General features: G+C 47.1%; 1 protein-coding gene across 1 annotated transcript in view; it reads left to right on the top strand.

Annotated features, from left to right (window-relative positions):
- Positions 1-19,961, top strand: part of SUPT3H (SPT3 homolog, SAGA and STAGA complex component) — a 266,061-nt gene that overhangs the window by 179,105 nt on the left and 66,995 nt on the right. Inside the window, exon 2 of the mRNA XM_048506781.1 lies at positions 3,775-3,859. Coding sequence (XP_048362738.1) covers positions 3,775-3,859 — 85 coding nt within the window. The remainder of the gene's footprint in view (positions 1-3,774; positions 3,860-19,961) is intronic.

Genomic DNA, 19,961 nt, shown 5'->3' on the forward strand with positions numbered 1-19,961 from the left:
ACTTCTTGTGAAAGCGGGAGGGGGAACTTGCAGGGGGATAAAGGGGATGGCAAATACCAGATTTGTTAGAACTGGCTTTGCCAAGCTTTGGTACTTTGATGCCTCATCAATAAACACTATTGATCAATACCTCAAGAATCCATTTATTGGCTTAAGGTTACGAGATCTAGCATTTGTTTGCCTTCCCATGCCACCGGGAAGAATTTGGTGTAGCAAAACCAGAGTTTAAGTATCTTATAGACCAGTGTTTCCCAACCTTTTCGATGTCGCGGTACCCTTGACCTTACTCTTCATATCTCAAGGTACCCTTGAGGTTCATTTGAATTTTTTTTGAATTTTTAAGGGTTTTTTCCTTTTTTGGCCTGTAGGTGGGGGGAGTGGCAAGCAGGGGGAGGGGAGGGGAGGGAAAGCAGCATTGACAGCCACGTTGTTTGTTTGCCTAATTTCGGCATGGATTTGGGGGGATTTAAAGGGAAAGCTCCCTTTAAATCTACCCCCCCAATCCACACCGCATTTAGGCAAATAAAACAATGCTGTTTTAAATGTTGTTTAAAGGAAGCTCATGAGGTTTCCAAACCCCCCTCCCCCCGCCCCTTCAAAATCCATTTGATTCCGGTGGGGGGGGGGGCAGGTGGTAGCATTGTCAGGGTACCCCTGGGACGTGCTCATGGTACCCCAGGGTACCACGGAACCCTGGTTGAGAATCACTGTTATAGACACTAATGAATTCATAGGATAACAGTTTCAGGGGGCAGCTGGGTTGGTCAGCGGTAGAAGAGCTAGATTGGAATCGAGTAGCACCTTAAGGGACCAACAAGGTTTTCAGTAGACAGGAGCATTTTGGGATGGCTCTGCGGGCTGTGTTGTGGGCCAGCATCAGGGGCCAGAGATAGCCCCTCATATGACCAGTTTGCAGGGTGTTCCCATCAAAATGCAGTTGACGTTTGGTGACTCCATTAGGAAGGTGGTTTGTCATCGCCTGCCTCTGCATAGCAACCCTAGACCTCTTTTGTGGTCTCCTGACAAAATACTAACCAGGGCCGACCCTGCTTAACTTTTGAGATCTGACAAGATCAAGCTTGCCCGGGCCATTCAAGGCGGAACAAGTAATCAGTTGCCTGTTCCTCATTTCGACTGTCAGTGTCTGAATGTTCAGGCTTTCGTTGTTTTATTTCACTCTCATTTTTTTATGTTTGGGGGCAGCTGTTGGTACCACTGGAAAAAATGGTGTTTCCCCTTTGTAGTAATTGTTGTATGTTGCAACATAGCTGCCTGAACCTTGCTTTTGTGTAATGCAACAGCAGGAGGGTATGAAAATAAAACATGTTGTAGAAAATGTGTTTCAGGTTTCCTATCAGAGAGGCACAGGAAGTGCTTTCTCTGCTTCGAGAAGAGGTCCATGTGGAAGCTTTTTACCGTTAAAAAGACAGTAACACAAACATTTTGATTAAATAGAAGAAACGTTAAACGCCTGTCCGTCGGTTTGTATACAGAGGAGGAAAACGACCTCTTGGCAAAGTACTGTGATGAGAGCGTGGAAGGAACTTCTCTGTGTTCAGAAGCAATGATGATCGCTTAAGTCATTAATTCAATTTCAGCTGCTAAGGCTGGATTCCCAAAGACTCTGACCTGAAATGCACTCCTCCCCCACCCCCTGCTTTATTGTTTTTAGTGTCTGGCCATAAACAGTGTTCTTCAAACAGTGAGCAGCAGTGGCGTAGGAGGTTAAGAGCTTGTGTATCTAATCTGGAGGAACCGGGTTTGATTCCCTGCTCTGCCTCTTGAGCTGTGGAGGCTTATCTGGGGAATTCAGATTAGCCTGTGCACTCCCACACACGCCAGCTGGGTGACCTTGGGCTAGTCACAGCTTCTCAGAGCTCTCTCAGCCCCACCTACTTCACAGGGTGTTTGTTGTGAGGGGGGAAGGGCAAGGAGATTGTAAGCCCCTTTGAGTCTCCTGCAGGAGAGAAAGGCGGGATATAAATCCAAACTCCTCCTCCTCCTCCTCCTCCTCCTCTTCTTCTTCTTCTTCTTCTTCTTCTTCTTCTTCTTCTTCTTCTTCTTCTTCTTCTTCTTCTTCTTCTTCTTCTTCTTCTTCTCTGTACAGTCCACACTTTCTCTTCTAGGGAGGCTTTGATATTCCTTTGTAGTCAACATAATCTTCATAAGTCAGCCATTTTGTGCTTTTTTTTGGTAAATTTATTCTGACCAATAGCATTGGTCAGCATTTAAGCCCCGTTGTTTTGCTCTTTTGACAACCCAGTTTCTTATGTGGACCTTAAAGAGGTTAGGTGCTTTTTAAAAAAACCCTGTTTATGGGTGTTTATATGTGAAGAGCTTCTTCGAAATACTCCTAGGGAAAAAGTTTTGGGCAAGGTAATAGAACGAAAATGATTTGGAGGACCATTTAGCAGATCACTAGGGGTTTTTTCCATGCCCGTTGGGGAGAGAGAGAAGGGCCACAGGGAATTTAATTGAATAACTGAATAATACGGTTAATTGAATCATGTAAATCAGCAGCCAGTTAGCACCAACTCAACTCCTAGATCCGACTGCAGAGGCCTGTGTGTGTGTCATCAGTTAATTAATTAATTCCAGTGGATGACGATGTCCCCCCCTCCCCCGACTGAGGCCTGTTCTGCAGGGGCCATACTTTATGCCGTGCGAGTGGCCCCGGAGCAGCTGCGGCCCACAGAGGCATCTCCGTTTGTCTTTTAAACTTACCTTCCCTGCGTAGCTCCGCAGGTAAGAAGGGACATGCCCCCGTGGCCACGGCAATGCCCGGGGGGTTGGAGGGCAGGAGGAGTGTCCCTTCCTCCCTGCGGAACTATGCAGAGAAGGGAAGGAAAGTTCAAAGGACAAACAGAGGCACCTAAAAGCGGCGCCTTCAAGCTGGTGCCATTTGCACAGTGCAGGTGGGAAAACGCTCTTGTTTAAAAAAACTCGCTCATTGAGTGAGTTTCGAAAGCAGCATTTCCCCCCCCCCCCAGTTTTTTTGGGGGGAAGCACAGCACTGCCTTGTTGTGGAGGCAGCAGCCATGCAAACAGCTCCCCAGGGACGGCGTTTTTACCGTCCCTGGGGTGCTGTTTTTGGCCTGTGCAGAACGGGCCTGAGATAGCGCAGGCTAGTCTGATCTCATCAGATCTCAGAAACTAAACAGGGTCGACTGTGGCAAATATTTGGATGGGAGACCTCTAAGGATGTCCAGGGTCATGACAAAGAGTCAGTATCAAACCACCTCTGAATGTCTCTTAGCCTACTTGAAGAAAGAAGGAAGAGTAATTTTTAAACCCCTCTTTTCTCTACCTTCCCTTCTCCACAACAAGACTCCCTGTGAAGTAGGTGTGGGTGACAGAGTTTGGAAAGAACTGGGATTAGCCCAAGGTCACCCAGCAGGCTTCATGTGAAGGAGTGGGGAAATAAATCCAGTTCCCCAGATAAGAGTCTGCTGCTCATGTGGAGGAGCGGGGAATCAACCTGGTTCTCCAAATTAGAATCCCAGCTCTTAAATCATTACTCCATGCTGGCTTTTGCTAACAATTCTGCTTAGGGTAGGGAAAGATGGTATAATGATACTGGAATCCCCATTGTGGGAGTCAATGGGCCATAATTCAAGGTTAACCTTGTTATGTTGGACATGTTTTATATGTAATTTGTAATACAATTATTCTTATGATTCACTTGCACTATGTAGTCGATTTCTGTTTCATTATGGAGTAACCCCCCCCCCCCCGGTAACAGGAAGTAACAGTTTCAAAATAATTGCCTTTCAGGTTTTCCTTAGGGGATGCTCGCCGGCCTCTGCATGAATCTGCGGTATTGGTCGAAGACATTGTCCACACCCAGCTGATTACTTTGGTAAGAAGAACTTTTTTTGCCAAAAACATGTTGTCGAATTTAATTCCAAGACCAGCTGTCGGCACAGTGGGGCAGGTTGACACCACAATTAGAAGAGGAACTAGTAAAGTTAGCCTGCATGTGGTGTAGTTATGGGAATGAGGTGGCGTGGAGTGCTAGTCTTTCTTGCCATGACAAAATAAAGGGCCTGGGGAGAGCAATCCAATCCAATCCAAAAACCTTTAGTAGGCATAAACCAGAAGTACCCTACATTCCAAGTACAAAAACAGGATCATTGTTATATATCATGTAGAACATGGATTAAAAATGTAGCAACTGCTTCAGAAATTTCTACACGAGGGCTGTTCAATAGCTTAGACATTTTTAGTTTGTCTGAGAGAAACATAAATTCTAGAGGTAGTAAAGTTCCCAGATCGGTTCTAATATCATTATACCCTGAACAGTAAAGCAGGATATGAGGGATTGAGTCCATAGCGTTGGGACAATACCGACAACAACGCTCACTTTGTGGAATGTTAAGGAAACGACCTTGAAGATAGACAGAGGAGAATGAGTTGCACCTTGCTCTGGTCATGACCCATCTGCACTTATAGTTCACAAGCTGTTCTAAATATACAGCAGGGCTAGATTTCGGGGGGGGGGGGGGATCCCAAAGTATAGAGGGGAACAGGAGCTTTGTGCAGCACTCAGGAGAGATTGGTATTCCTGGTCGTACAGTCTGGTCTTTAGATGATGGTAAATTTCCGTGGCGGTAAGCATATGAAGAGACTCCCATGAGAAACCCAAGGAGAAGATTTTTTTTTCAATATGGAGCCACCACTTCGAAAGGTGAAGCTCCCTCATTTCTAGCAAAGATAAACTTTTTGGATCTGTGCAGAAGCAGAAACAGGGAGGCGGGCGGGCAAGTGAGCGGGGGCGAGCAGGGGGGCGGGCGAGCGTGCGCGGGCGAGCAAGCGGGCAAGTGAGCGGGGTGGGCGAGCAAGCAAGCAGGGGGGCGGGCGGGTGAGCGGGGGGGGCGAATAAGCGAGCGAGGCAAGCAGGCGAGTGGAGCGGGGGTGAGGGCAAGCAAGCGGGCAAGTGAGCAGGGGGCGAGCAAGTGAGCAGGGGGGCGAGCAAGCGGCGGCGGCGGCGGGCGAACAAGCGAGCGAGACAAGCAGGCGAGCGGAGGGGGGGCGAGTGGGGGCGGGCGAGCGGGCGGGGGGCGAGCAAGCGAGCAGGGAGGCGGGCGGGCGGGCAAGTGAGCGGGGAGGCGAGCAAGCGAGCAGGGGGGCGGGCGGGTGAGCAGGGGGGCGAACAAACGAGCGAGGCAAGCAGGCGAGTGGAGCAGGGGCGAGGGCAAGCAAGCGGGCAAGTGAGCAGGGGGGCGAGCAAGCAAGCAGGGGGGCGGGCAAGTGAGAGGGGGGGCGAGCAAGCAAGCAGGGGGGCGGGCTGGCAAGTGGGGGGGCAAGCAAGCGGGCTCCAAGTGGGCGGGTGGGAAAGTGGGCGGGGGGGCGGGCGGGCAAGCGAGCCAAATGGCTCTTTGAGTAAAAAAGGTTCCCGACCCCTGTTCCAGACAAAGCACACCATAAGGGACACAATGTGGGGTGCCAAATATCTTATAGAGGAAGTTTGATTGCATACGCTCCAGGTTACAATACAATACAATAAACCTTTATTGGCATATTATTGCGCGCACACACACACACACACACACACGAGTTAGAGACATGACCTATATATTACATAAATAAAGATCGCTTATTGACAACCAATTTGAGAACCCTTGCAGTCTGTTCTAGGATTACTCCGGAATTGTTGTTTAGTAAGTACACAGTCTTTCGCTGGTCAGTCCAGTTCTCATTGCTAATTAAATATGACATTTTTTCCTCTGTATAAAGGGGGCAGTAATGCAGAACATGGTCCACAAATTCTTCACAGTGCATCTCACAGATGCATGGTCTTTCGTGATGTGGTATTTTCTTGCCTCTTCCCTGTCTTAAAGAGGAGGGCAGGATGTTACATCTGCCTAAAGAAAAGGCCCGGCAGAGTTTGGGATCAGAAAGGACAAACAGATATTCAGCCATGTGGAATACCAAGGAAAAGAGGGGAGCAAAATTTACTGCCCTGGGAAAGGAGGAATCGATGTTCAGACTCATACAATCTGGCCCTGATGTTTTTCAGAATTTCAGTTGGTGATAACATGGCCAACGTGACTAACGATAGATCAAGAACATGAAGCTTTGCTTCAATGTAGGCCCACCAATGTGTAGAATGTAAATTGGCTAGGGCCAGAGAAGAAACACTCTGGTCTCCATGTCTAAAACAGAGATGCAACCAGTATTTGAATGTTATGCACCGTGACCTGGTCTCAAGTAGATGCTGGCCTGCTTCCAAGCAGAGTACTGCATAAGGTACTGAGTGGCAGACCCAAAGTCTTGTATTAAAAATGGATTGAATACGCTCAGCATCCCTATTCCATGATTGTATCCATGGTGGGACTCTGTATAGAAGCTGCGGGCGCACTTTGGCGTTAAAGGCTCTTGTTGCTGCAGGTTCACGGCCCTTTTTAAAGAAGAAACGCCTCCATAGTAACCCTTGTTGATGCTAGGACTCAATTCCTGTGAGGTGACCACCCAGCTCTAAAGTGGAAATTTAAGCTCGGATATTTAAATAGCTTAACTTGTCAAGGGTGCCAGATCTTAGAAAAAAAACATAATTTTAGATTTAGTTTTGTTGATAACAAGGTTGTTGGTGCTGCAATATTTCACGCATTGGTTTAGAAGTCGATTTAGGCCCACCTTTGCGCGTGAAAGTAGGAGGGCATCATCTGCGTAAAGCAGGATAGGAATCCTCGATTTCCCGAGGGTAGGGCTATGTGAATTGACTCCCCTCAGGTCCAGGGCCAGAGGCATATCTAGGCAAACTGGAGCCCGGGGACAAAACCTGTGTCCCCCCCAGTATGGGCGTCCACCCTCCCCTACCACAACCAAACAATGATTTTTTTGCACCAGCTCACAAAACACCTCCCATCCCCAGCAAAACATACATGGCTCTCTCCCTGCAGGGAGGCGGGGGGCAGGACTTGGTGGCGTGCAGCGGGGGTGCACACCTTTTGGTCACATGGGGGGATGCCCAGTGCCCCCCCCCCCCACGTGACCAAAAGGCATACGCCCGGGGACATGGGTGACTCCGTGTCCCTATAAACCATACGCTGCCGGGCAGGGAGAGACAGACAGGTTGGCAAGTTGGAAGGAAAGAGAACTTCCACCAGAGAATTAGCAGCTGTAACCAGGCAGAGGGATTGGGTGAGGGGATTGGGGCGTGCTGATCAGGGCCAGCAATTGCAGGCCAATTTAAGACTCTTGGGCAAAAGGTAATTTTTTCCCCACAAATCAATCCATTCTGGTTTTTGTTTGCCAGTCTGATGTTTCCTCATTACTACCGTGTTTCCCCGAAAATAAGACAGTGTCTTATATTAATTTTTGCTCCCAAAGATGTGCTATGTCTTATTTTCAGGAGATGTCTTATTTTTCAAAAACAACTTTGCTACGTCTTACTTTTGGGGGATGCCTTATATTTCACACTTCAGCAAAACCTCTACTATGTCTTATTTTCCGGGGATGTCTTATATTCGGGGAAACAGGGTAGTACTAATTTTAGTGATGATAGTCAGAATTAACATGCTACATATTTAAAAACATTTTGAGGACATATTTTTGAAGTTCTGTTTTAACTTGAGTGGATTTCAATTACATTGAATAAAAGGGAAGCAAAAACTGAAATGCTAAAATGGAGGAAATCATTTTTTATAAAGGTAACAAAATGTCCAAAGTCAATACAATTGTAAATATCTTATTACTGAGAGCAAAGTATTACAAATGTCCTTGGGTGCAGCAGAGTGCTCAAATATCTAGCAGGTTTTTCATAAATGGATTTAAATGAATGGTTTTTTTTCAGAATTCAAGGTTCCTGGTGATTGTTAGCGTTGTGCATGGTATATGTTACATTATATTCCTGGATTTCTGAGATCCTCTATTACTTTGAATTGTCTTGTCAGAGCAAACTCATTATGATGGAACCTGGGAGTTTTCCAGTTGTATTTCTGGAGTGTGCACATTAAAAAACAGAAAAATGCAAAATAAAATTTTAAAATCCTCATTAAAAAAGGTGTTTTTTCCCAAGGAGATTGTTTTTTGTGTTATAATGTTTGTTTTGAATTCTAACACTCCTGTGAGTCATAAACAGATCAACACAATACTACTTTCTTAGTAACTTTCCCCATATCCAGCCCAAAACATACCCCCCCCCCTTTGCAGGAATACAACAGTGCTGCTCTGCTAATCTATAGATCTAATTCAATCCACCTTAGGTCCACTCATCTATGGGATTCTTAAATCTGCAGAGGGGAGGTCAGACTTAGGAATTCTGACGGAGGGTGAGAGGCCGCTCTCGCGACAGCAGCTGCAAGCGAGGAAGGCCCCCCCTGGTGAGGCTGGCGTGGGAGAGGCTCCGTGTGGAGCCGCCTCTTCCCCGTCCCTCTCCCACTCACCTCGTCGCCTTCGTCGACCTGCTGGACTCCTAAGACCCGCCCACGCTGCTCTGCGACCTCTAGGGGTCGGAGGACAGCGAGGGAGGGTCTCAGCAGTCCTGTAGAGCGACGAAGGCGACGAGGTGAGTGGGAGAGGGAGGGGGAAAACAGCGTGTTCCCGGCGGTGCCGTTCGCACCGCGCCGCCAGGAATGCACTGTTTTCCAAAAACCTCCCTCCAGGAGGGAGGTTTTTCGAGGCGGCCTGACGCCGCCCTGGGGGTGGTGGAGGGGAGCCAGGTCGGCGCTGCTGCGTTTTAGCAGTGCCGCCTGTGCGAACGGCTCCCTGGGGACGGCGTTTTTGCCGTCCCCAGGGCGCCATAAATGGCCCGTGCGGAAAGGGCCTTACTGTGGCTTCCTACTTCACCACTGAATCATGGATAATGAACTTTTTCATGAAGATTGCATTAGAAAAGAGCAGACTTCAATTTTAGAGGATGAGTGCCATGGTTCCAGGAAGAGTTTTTGCATTTTACATTTTCTTTCTGCCTCCATTACTGAGTTACCTCAGTTTCAGCATCTCTCAAGATATTTCATTTTATAATTTCTTGGTCTGTGTTTGAAATAGGCATGTTGACAACTGATGCATTTGAATTCTTTAATACTGGTGTGTTTTCCTGAGGGGAAAAAACTGGACAGGTAATACCGAAAATCAACATAATCATGTAAAAATCAGGAAGAGGAAAAAATGATCAAACCTTAACTGCCACTTTTTCTCCTGTAATCTCTTTTCCTTTTTGTATTGTATCATCATATATAGTTAATTTGATACTGCATCCACAATCCAAAATATAGTTTTGAAATTTATTTCAAGGAAGCCACAGCTATGGAATCTTTGAAAATTTCTCCATACTTAGGAACATAGCCCTATTCTGAGAGACCCGTCTCATCCAGCACACTCTCTTTTTGAACTGTTACCATCCAGCAGACGATACAGGTCTATCAAAACTAGGACAAAGAGGCTTAGAGACAGCTTCTACTCTAGAGCTGTGGCTATGCTGAACTCCGCGGCTTCGTGTTGATGTGTTTGGGGCTGTGTAGGGATGGGTGGAGGAAGGGGAAAGGGAGGATGGGGTATGAGTCTGAAATTGTGTGCATCGAGGAATGCTGCTGTAAATTTTGTTGTGCGTGCACAATGACAATAAATGCTTATGCTATAGTATATCATTAGTATTTCATACGTGAAACATGAAGCTGGTTTATGAAACCTGTAAAGGTTCAAAACTTTAATACAAGTCAGATCTGTGTAAAATAGTAATATGGGCTTTCATTTTGCATGTCCTTGATTTTTATTTTAAACTTTCAATGTCTAGCAGTACATGGAAAACCCTGCTCTGCCTTTGTCTTTAGAAAGTTATCTGCGGCTGTCACTTAACGCCAACCCGGGACCAGGAAAAGTCTGTGTTTTATTGTTTAAAGAAGCAATAAAGCTTCCTGTGCCGGACATTAATTAGTGGGGTTATCAAAATAGGACAAATGAATATACTTTGTGATTACATAAAATAAAGGAAGTGGCCATCCCATCGGGATTTAATGAATCACAGGATGGAAACAATCTTCTAGCTGACTAAACATTCAGGCTTCACACAAAGTCATAGACTGTGAAGACCATTCAGCAAATCAGAACGTACTTTGTGTTAATGTGAATTGTGTCACAAAAAATCTGGGGAAACTCTGGGAGTATTTGGGTGCTGTGTGGTTTCCGGGCTGTATGGCCGTGTTCTAGCAGCATTCTCTCCTGACGTTTCGCCTGCATCTGTGGCTGGCATCTTCAGAGGATCTGAGCCGAGGATCTGAGCTACCAGAGATGCAAGCTTCCACAAGATGCAGGCCCGAGCTTACGCCAAGAGAGAATGTTGCTAGGGAACTTTTGGCCGCCAGCCCGAGGAAACCACACAGCACCCAAGTGATTCCGGCCGTGAAAGCCTTCGACAATACTCTGGGAGTATTCATTCTGGTCATGCCATCGATTTAGCTGAACTGTCTACAGCCAGTTGCATCAAACTCACGACGCTCCTGTCTTGGTGCAGAACCAATTTGGGAGAAATCAAAATCCAGTGGTGGCGAACCTTTGGCACTCCAGATGTTATGGACTACAATTCCCATCAGCCCCTGCCAGCATGGCCAATTGGCCATGCTGGCAGGGACTGATGGGAATTGTAGTCCATAACATTTGGGGTGCCAAAGGTTCGCCACCACGGTCCTATGCAAAGTCTGACTAAGGTTGGTCCTCAGAAACTCTGCCTAAATTTCTCTTGTTGTTATTTTGGGTTTTAAACCGGAAATATTTTTTTTAAACTCTCATTGTAAGTCATCTTCAACCACAAGGAAAGGCAGGATACAAATGTTTTAATAAATAAAACTTACGCAGATGGACAAGTTAAATTGAAAGCTGATTTTCATCCCACCCTGGTTGGGTGGCCGAGGTTAGCCCGACCTTGTCAGATCTCAAAAGCGAAGCAGGGTCCTGACTGGAACTTGGATGGGGACCGCCAAGGAAGTCCAGGAAACAGACAAGGGTGAAACACCTCTGCTAGTGGCTTGTCTTGAACAGCCTGCCATGACTTGACAGCACTTCGAATCCCAAATTTGAATCCCAAATTTCAAAAATCTTTACTTAAAAAAACACATGAATATATTCATTAAGATGGTTGCAGGCAGTGGTGGGATCCAAAAATTTTAGTAACAGGTTCCCATGGTAGTGGGATTCAAACTGGGGCTGGGCGGGGCACGACGGGGGCGTGGCCGGGCATTCCGGGGTGGGGCATTCCTGGGCGGGGCTGTGGCAAGGATGCAGCGCTCGCGGAAGTCCATGGTGAGGAAGCGAATGCCGCGAAGCTTAGGGTTGCCACGCGCCGCCCGGAGCACCTCCTGCTAGAACTGCTTCAAGTTTCTCAAGCACTACTGCTGAGAGGAGGCTTAACTAAAGGCCAAAATCACGTGGCAAAATCACCCATTAGCAACCCCCTCTCGGCACACACAAATAATTAGTAACTTACTCTTGGGAACCTGTGAGAACCTGCAGGATCCCACCTCTGGTTACAGGTGGCCAAATCAGGTATGCCTTTTCAGTGCCTCGGCCATTTTGGATCCTTGTGGAAACACTGCCAGACCAATGGACTTGCGAGATCTGCACCAGCGGCGCATTCCAGATTAGCCCCCGTCGCCTTAAATCCCAGATCCAGATGGTTCTTCCTCGAAGCCGTCCTCCTGCCTCCCGCATTCCTTGTTAATACTGAGTGCAGCTGCTATTTGCCTAATACTTGACAGGTATTGACATATCAAATTAATGACCGATGTTGTAAGGTACTTGGACGCGTTTTCACAACCGCTTTGGGGGCATTTAATCGAGCGAAATCATTGTTGTTTCTAATAGCCATCTTATCTGATTTCAGCTGACCCTGACGGGCGGCACGATAGGGATTTTTTTTTTTCTAAGGAAGATTGAAGCTTGTTAACGAGTGTTACGTGCAAGTTACAAGAGTGAATGTGGTCACAGCTGGTTCTGGGTTTTTCGCTTATCCACCTGATTGGAAACAACAGGTTTTTTTGACATGTTTCCATTTCTTACACTGACACCTAGTGTCCACTGCTTCTGCACTGTCTGAGTCATAATTTTGCTATTAATGAGCTGCTGGCAAAGATAACGTAACGCCTTTCTTAGAACAATACCTGTATTCTTTTTTTTAATGCCCGATTAGACCTTTTGTAGGCTCGGAACATGGGGTGCTCTTTCTGAAAGTGTACTATTTGTTCAGATTAAGAAGGCTTTTTGAAAAGAGCAGTTTTGAAACAGAAAAAAAAATTCTGTAGGTGAGCCCATGCTTGAAAATTTCTCCTCTGCTTTCTTCAAGAAGAAGAAGAAGAAGAAGAAGAGGAGGAGGAGGAGGTGGAGGAGTTTGGATTTATATCCCCCTTTTCTCTCCTGCAGGAGACTCAAAGGGGCTTACAATCTCCTTGGGGCTGAGAGAGCTCTGAAGATCTGTGACTAGCCCAAGGTCACCCAGCTGGCGTGCAGGTGTGGAGTGCACATGAGAGCTAATCCTGAATTCCCCAGATAAGCCTCCACAGCCTGTAGCTGACAGAGACACTGGGAATCAAACCCGGTTCCTCCAGATTAGATACATGAGCTCTTAACCTCCTCCTACGCCACTGCGCTGCTAATAAAGCCAGGAGAGGATGTGTCTCAGTTATAGCAGCACATTCAGTAGGTCCCAGGTCCAATCCCAGGCACCTCCAGTTAAAAGGACCAGGTAGTAGGTGATGGGAAAAACCTCATCTTGAGACCCTGTTGGACCATTGAGAGTCTGAGTAGACAGTGGAGACGTTGAGGGACCAAGGGTCTCTTATTCAGTATAAGGCAGCTTCATGTACCTGCGGGACCATCTTGCCCCTTATGCCCCAAATCGGCCTCTGCGTTCAGCAGAGGCCAACTTACTGGTGATCCCTGGCCCCTCAATGATGCTGGCTGGCCTCCACCCGGGCCAGAGCAGTTTTACAGCTTCATGGCCCCTGCCTGGATGGAACACTCTACCTCCAGCTACACGGGCCCTCCACGGCAACCTTAATGAATTTCTCAGAGGGATATCTGCAAGACAGGAGCTTTGTTCCACTGGCCTTTAGGGGAATCTGGCAGGGCCGCTGATGCCCCCCCCTTTCTATAACATCTGTGGACCCTGCCGTCCCCTCCCCCCCTCTCTTCTCAGGGGATTTATTAGTAGGATGCCATTGGTATATCTGATATTAGGACGCTGCATTTTAATGGGGTTGGTTTTAACATATATAGAGCCACTATTTAATGATTTAATTAAATCTCGATATTATTGATTTTATTTGTGCTCTATCTATTTGTTTGTTCACCGCCCTAAGCCCTCCGGGGGAGGGCAGTTTGTAAATATAATGATGATGATGATGATGATGATGATGATGATAATGATGATGATGTATTCACATGCAGAGATTTTATCTTGTGATAGTTTTTGACTGGATATAGGACCGTTGTGGCAAACCGTTGGCACTCCAGATGTTATGGACCACAATTCCCATCAGCCCTTTCAGCATGGCCAATTGGCCATGCTGGAAGGGGCTGATGGGAATTGTGGTCCATAACATCTGGAGTGGCAAAGGTTCGCCACCACTGATATAGGATAAGTGTGTGGTGGTATCAAACTAATGACTCGCTGAAGATATTTGCTATTATCTTCATGGTGATGCAGTCACTGTTGATTTCGCTTGTTTTTAATGCTTTCCAGGGTGGATGAATTATCCAAGAGTGTGGCTGTTATCTGCCTCTCGAAATATGTAAGAATATAAACTGGACCGCAAATATCGTAATGCTGCTGCGTGACACAACTAAGCTTCCACCACAATGAGCAATTCCGACATTATGATTTCAGGAAAAATAATCACTGAAACAAGCGATCAACAGGGCTGCTGTTGCCCCCCTCCCGTCTTCCCAGCAGAAGTGTGAAAAGACTTGTTTTAGGAGACATGAGTGCCTCAAGGTCACGAAAGAGAAAGAGATGCCACCTGCTAAGTCTCCCCCCTGCGGTCCGACGGTCATCCTGTTGTCCAAGGACGGGAGGCTTCCCAGGGTTAAGCCTAGTTAGCTACGTTCGTTGTGAAGCTGTAAACATCGGGGGTTTCTCCACTTACCATTTGCGGCGTGCTACTCCCAGTGCGCTCCCAGCACGAGTGATTTCTGCCACGGGGTTGTGTTTCCCACTGTCAGAAGGTGCCGTTTCTTCAGCGCCAAAAATGACGCGCGCTGAAGGGGCGGGAGAACGGCAGCGTTGGGGCGGCTGCGTGGTTGCTGCCCTTGCAAGTGGGGAGCGTTGCTGGACCCCGCGCTACTTTCCCGGAGTAGCGCGCAGCAAATGGTAAGTGGGGAAAGCCCCATCAAGGAGAAAGATACAGAGAGAAAAGACAGAGACCCTTTTCATATCAAGCAACAACCATGCAACAGAACAGGATCCTTTTGGACGGCAGAGCACTTTCAGGCCTTGGTCCTGGCAATCTTCCCCCATCAAGCCTCCAGCCTTCCCCGCCACCCCAGCCTCATGCTCGTGCCGGCTCGTGCGACTCTGGTCTGAACATCTGTGGTGAGGCCTCCTTCTTCCAGCCCCCCTCTGTTGCTGGCTCACCCGGCTGTGCTCTCGGCGAGTGCAGTGAGGCCTTCTCCTCTTCATGATTCTTCTTTTAAAAATGGGTAGTTTCAGATATTTCTGCAGACTCGAGGGGTTCCCTAAGTCTGCTGAAATATCTGTTGGGGTAAGTGTGACCCTGTCTGCAGATTTCAGAATCCACAGGGGACATCAGAGGCGTAGCTGGGCCATACTGCGCACAGTGCACATTCTGCATTTTTCACTCCCGCGCCCCCCACCCACACTTACCTTAGTTCAGCCTGAAAGTGCAGGCTGGAAAAAGCGGCCTGTTCACTTGAGGCTGAAAACGGCCTGGTGGGAACTACACTTCCCAGGAGACCTTGGGGCTTGCAAGGTCTGCACTAAGGTAAGTGTTGGGTGGGAGCGGGGAGCTGCAGAAGGGCAATTTTCCGCCCCCCGGGCATGTGGCCAGTGCAATGCACACACACCCTGGTAGCTCCGCCTCTGGGGGATACCATATATAAATCCCCTCCCCACAGCACAGCTGCACAGGAGGTGATTTTAATTATTAATAGAAAGGTATTACTTGGTAAGGCAAGAAATTAGACGTTGGATTATGTTTCTGTCACACACCAGTCACGAAGTAACCGTCATGTCCATTGATTAGTTTCATGCATGCTCGGTATTGTGGAAGGTCAACATTGTAAGGAAATAGCACAAACTATTGGGTTCAAATGTCCCAAGGTGTTCTACTGTCTCTTGCTGAACTATTGCATGTCAGGCCTGTGCGTATCAGTTGACGGGTGGTGGGCACTGCAAAGGGGAATTGTATTGCTCTGTATTGTTTTGTACTCTGCAGGTGTCCAGCGCTCGCTCTCTCCTTCGGCAGGCGGCCTTGGCAGCCCCGGAAGAGCTGATCTGACCATGTGGGAAGTGTTCCCAGGCTTGTAGGGCTTTGTAGTGGGAATTGCAGGAGCCGTTTGGCTACGGGGGGCAGGGAGTTTTGGGGGAAATAGGCAGTAGATTTGAGCAGGAAGATTCGTCTTTGCTTCACGTTGTCCTTTCGTATCGAAATAAAGACTTTCGAACACATCTACAGTTTCTATTATTTCCAGACCTGAGATCTGACAGGTGGGCCGCTTTTTGTTTCTTAATGCTCTCCATCGGTGAAATGGCCGTTGCTTTCAGAATATTTTACTCAGGGGCTTGATAAAACTCCGAACCAGGAATTGCTTTAAAATAACTGCCTGGCACAGCAAATTTTAACTAGATTTTGCACCTGGACCTCATGGGGAGAAGGAGAAGGTTGGCTCTCGGCTCGATGAACTTCCTTTCACTTGTGACATGTCAAGTTCAATGTGATGTCTTTCTCCTGGTGCATGGCGGGCGCTAACTGGAACTGACGACTAGGTAAACGAGCAGCCAGTCAATTTATAAATGCTGAGAATGCAATAAAATTTGATACCCACCAAAGTTTTTTTCAAACAGCCAAAAGAGATTAACCAAGTTATTTGAAATGTTATCCCGATTTCTTCTTTGAAAGGGACAGTTGCTTGACCACTCTGCCAAACCAACTGCTAAAATTAAGGGGACACAATTAAACCGGGATATATGAGGAGGTTTGGATATATTCTAAGACTTCTCCTAGAAGACCCTTCATTATTTATTAGTTTTAGTATTTTTCTTTCTTTCGCTATAAAAAAATTACAAGACTTTCAGTCAAATAAAATTATTATTGGCTGAGACATAGACAGTCAATATAAAATAACTTAGCTCCGTTCCTAGATTTTTTTTTTTTTGGCTATAAGACTAGTACCTTGGGATTGTAAGCAAAACTGCTGACAGAAGGTAATTTTGCTTTCCCTTCTACGAAGTGGGATCCAGAGATAGATGTTTAAATTGGTAGCAACAACTCCTCATGGTAATGTTCTCCCAAATGCAGTGTAGCAGTTAGAGCACTGCATGAGAACTGGGGAGACACAGGTATGAATCTCCGGCTCTTTCACAGAAGCTTGCTGGCTGACCTTGGGACTTGCTCAGCCTAATCTGAGGCCCTTTCCGCACTGTGGAAAGGGCGCCCCTGCACTGGCAGGAATTCTGCCGGTGGAGGGGGGGCGTTCGCACGGGAGCGTGCGAGTGGCCCCTGCAGAGGCCGGCGCGGGAGAGGCGGCTCCGCACGGAGCCGCCTCTTCTCCATCCCCCCCACTCACCTCGTCGTCCTGCATCGCCCTGCAGGACTCTAAGACCCGCCCATGCTGCCCTACAACCTCCAGGGGTCGGAGGACAGTGAGGGAGGGTCTCAGCAGTCCAGTAGAGCAACGCAGGACAACAAGGTGAGTGGGGGGGGGGGAAGGAGAAAACAGCGTGTTCCCAGCGGTGCCGTTCGCACCGTGCCGGCAGGAACACACTGTTTTTTCAAAAACCTCCCTCCAGGAGGAAGGTTTTTGGAGGCGGCCTGACGCCGCTCTGGGGGAGGTGGAGGGGAGCCAGGTCGGCACTGCTGCGTTTCAGCAGCGCCGCCTGTGCGAACGGCTCCCTGGGGACGGCGCTTTTGCCGTCCCCAGGGCGCCGTCTATGGCCCGTGCAGAAAGGGCCTGAGTGTTGTGAGGATAAAACAAATAGAGAGGAACAGTGAAGTTGCTCTAGGTCCCCACTATGGAGAAATGAGGTGTATTAAATGAATTAGATGCAGTGTGGTGTAATGGTTAAGGTGTCGGACTAGGACCTGTAATCCCAGGGGCCTGACGTCAGAGGCACGTAATGGCAAACCTCCCCTCATGCTTTGAAAACCATATGGGGTCACCATAAGTCAGCTGTGACTTGATAGCCCCCCCCCCCCATAAAGTAAATAAATAAATAGGTTGTGTGAAAAGCACAGGCATGGAAAGTAAAACGAAGAAAAGTTTAATTTCTTGTACATAAGAAAACTAACTCAAGATTGAAAGCTACTGTACAAAAGCCTTTATTGGCATACAATACAAACAAAACAGGTTAGAATCAATAAAAGGTACATTTTAAATACAAACACAGACTTAAGAATTCATGATTTCAAGAATAAAATTAGCAACAGATTCACAAAGCATCAGTATTGTTCAAAAGATAATGAATTTTATATGACTCTAACAATTGTGAGCATATCTGAGACCCAGGAGTAATGGTCTTTGAACAAATATCCCAGTTTATAAGCAGGGTCTAACTTATCTCCCAACTAGAAAAGTTTGTTAATCCAGAGTTTTTGAAATTAAAATCAGGTCAATGGAGAAAAGTTCCTGCTGGATACATTGACTGTCAGACATTATTAGGTCTTTACTCTTTGAGGGAGACTTTAACAAGCTCTAGTAACAGCCTTCTGCACTCCTGAGGAGGTAGCCAACGGACAAGTAACTGGAGCTCTTTTCTGAAGAGCCAGAAGAAGAAGAAGAAGAAGAAGAGGAGGAGGAGGAGTTTGGATTTATATCCCCCCTTTCTCTCCTGTAGGCATACCTTCAGTCCCAGAATCCATTTCCAATGGAGTGAATCTGTTTGAGAGTGTTAACGTTTACCATCAAGTTGTGTCTCCAGAGGAGAACTATCAGTTACAAACTGATCAATCCTAGGTTTGTTTACATGACTTCTGACAGAGAGAGGAGAGGAGGAAAGCTGTCCTTTCCTCACATTCTTTATCGCGAATGATAGCCGTAAAACAATAAAATGAGATAAGATAAAAATTCATTCGCCCAGAGATGATGCCAAAGCTAAACAGGGAGCAGAGGACCCAAGACTAAAAATAGTGCCGACAGGTAATTAAGTAAGTATAGGTAGAAGAGGAGTCTTTATGCAGCAAAGAATTCAAAAGAACAGCCAAAAAGCTCAAAAATTGGCTCTTTTGCTCAGCTTATCATGTTACAAATAGAATAAAAAATTTTCAACAAAAGAAAGATAAAAGTATACCAATCTGCTAACGAGGCATCTTTGCTACCTCAAGCATCTTTTTTCCGAATGGAGTCAAGATTGGAAGTTAATCTGTTATGGGATGGCACAAAGTATTATGAGATTCTGTAGATATTCAGTAATATAATTCATACAAATAAGATACACTCAAGATAGTGATAACACATTTTACTAAGTACTACTTACTACTACTAAGGAGCAGCAGTGGCATAGAAGGTTAAGAGCTCGTGTATCTAATCTGGAGGAACCGGGTTTGATTCTCCGCTCTGCCTCCTGAGCTGTGGAGGCTTATCTGGGGAATTCCCACAAATGCCAGCTGGGTGATCTTGGGCTAGTCACAGCTTTTCAGAGCTCTGTCAGCCTTACCTACCTCACAGGGTGTTTGTTGTGAGGGGGGAAGGGCAAGGAGATTGTAAGCCCATTTGAGTCTCCTACAGGAGAGAAAGGGGGGATATAAATCCAAACTCCTCCTCCTCCTCCTCTTCCTCTTCTTCCTCTTCTTCCTCTTCTTCCTCTTCTTCTTCTTCTAAGTTTCCAGTCTCTGTTTTCCTTTCTTTGTCATTCTCCTTCCTCACACTGTGGGGCTACAGCCATCACTGCTGCTACACTCTCTTACATCTGTAGTAAAATCACGACTAAGAATCAAAATCTCCAGTTAGCATCTGCATACTCTCCCCTTTATCTGTGTTTCAGTAGCTAATATTCTGAAGGCTGACCCCTTGTTTATCAAAAATTCTCTGCCTCCCAACATCAACTGTATTTATTACTATTTTTTTAATTTTGTTTTTTCCCTGCCTTTATCCACAGTGGGGACCAAAGCAGTTTGCATTATTTCTTGTTCCTACTCCAGATGACAGAGTTCTGGTGTTCCATCTGGAGAAAATGACTGCGTTTGTGGGTGGACTGTATGGCACCATATTAGTGGTGGCGAACCTTTGGCACTCCAGATGTTATGGCAGGGGCTGATGGGATTGTAGTCCATAACATCTGGAGTGCCAAAGGTTCGCCACCACGGCACTATATCCAGCTGAGGCCTTTCCCTTCTCAAACCCTGCCTCCCCCCCCCCCCAACTCTACCACGCCCACAAAACCTTGAAGAATTCCCCAACCTGGAGCTGGCAATCCTAGCCAGGCCTGGTCCCGAGGTGTCCTCCCACAGAAGCCAAAGAAGGCCTGGAAAGGATTTTGTTCCCTCCCCTTTGCTTTTACGACAGAACCAAGCTGTGGTTTCCTAGCAACAACCACTGAGGGAACATAACTGCTGCCTTCAAAGGCTACAACAGGCATTCCTGTAGCTAGCCAGGCCTGGTCCCGAGGTGTCCTCCCACAGAAGCCAAAGAAGGCCTGGAAAGGATTTTGTTCCCTCCCCTTTGCTTTTACCGACAGAACCAAGCTGTGGTTTCCTAGCAACAACCACTGAGGGAACATGTTTCTTAAAGCTACAGGCATTCCTGTAACCCCCCCCCCCCCCACACACACACACGTTTTAAAAAAGATTTCACAT

The sequence above is a fragment of the Sphaerodactylus townsendi genome, linkage group LG01 (assembly GCF_021028975.2).
Source record: "Sphaerodactylus townsendi isolate TG3544 linkage group LG01, MPM_Stown_v2.3, whole genome shotgun sequence".
Taxonomy (NCBI): domain Eukaryota; kingdom Metazoa; phylum Chordata; class Lepidosauria; order Squamata; family Sphaerodactylidae; genus Sphaerodactylus; species Sphaerodactylus townsendi.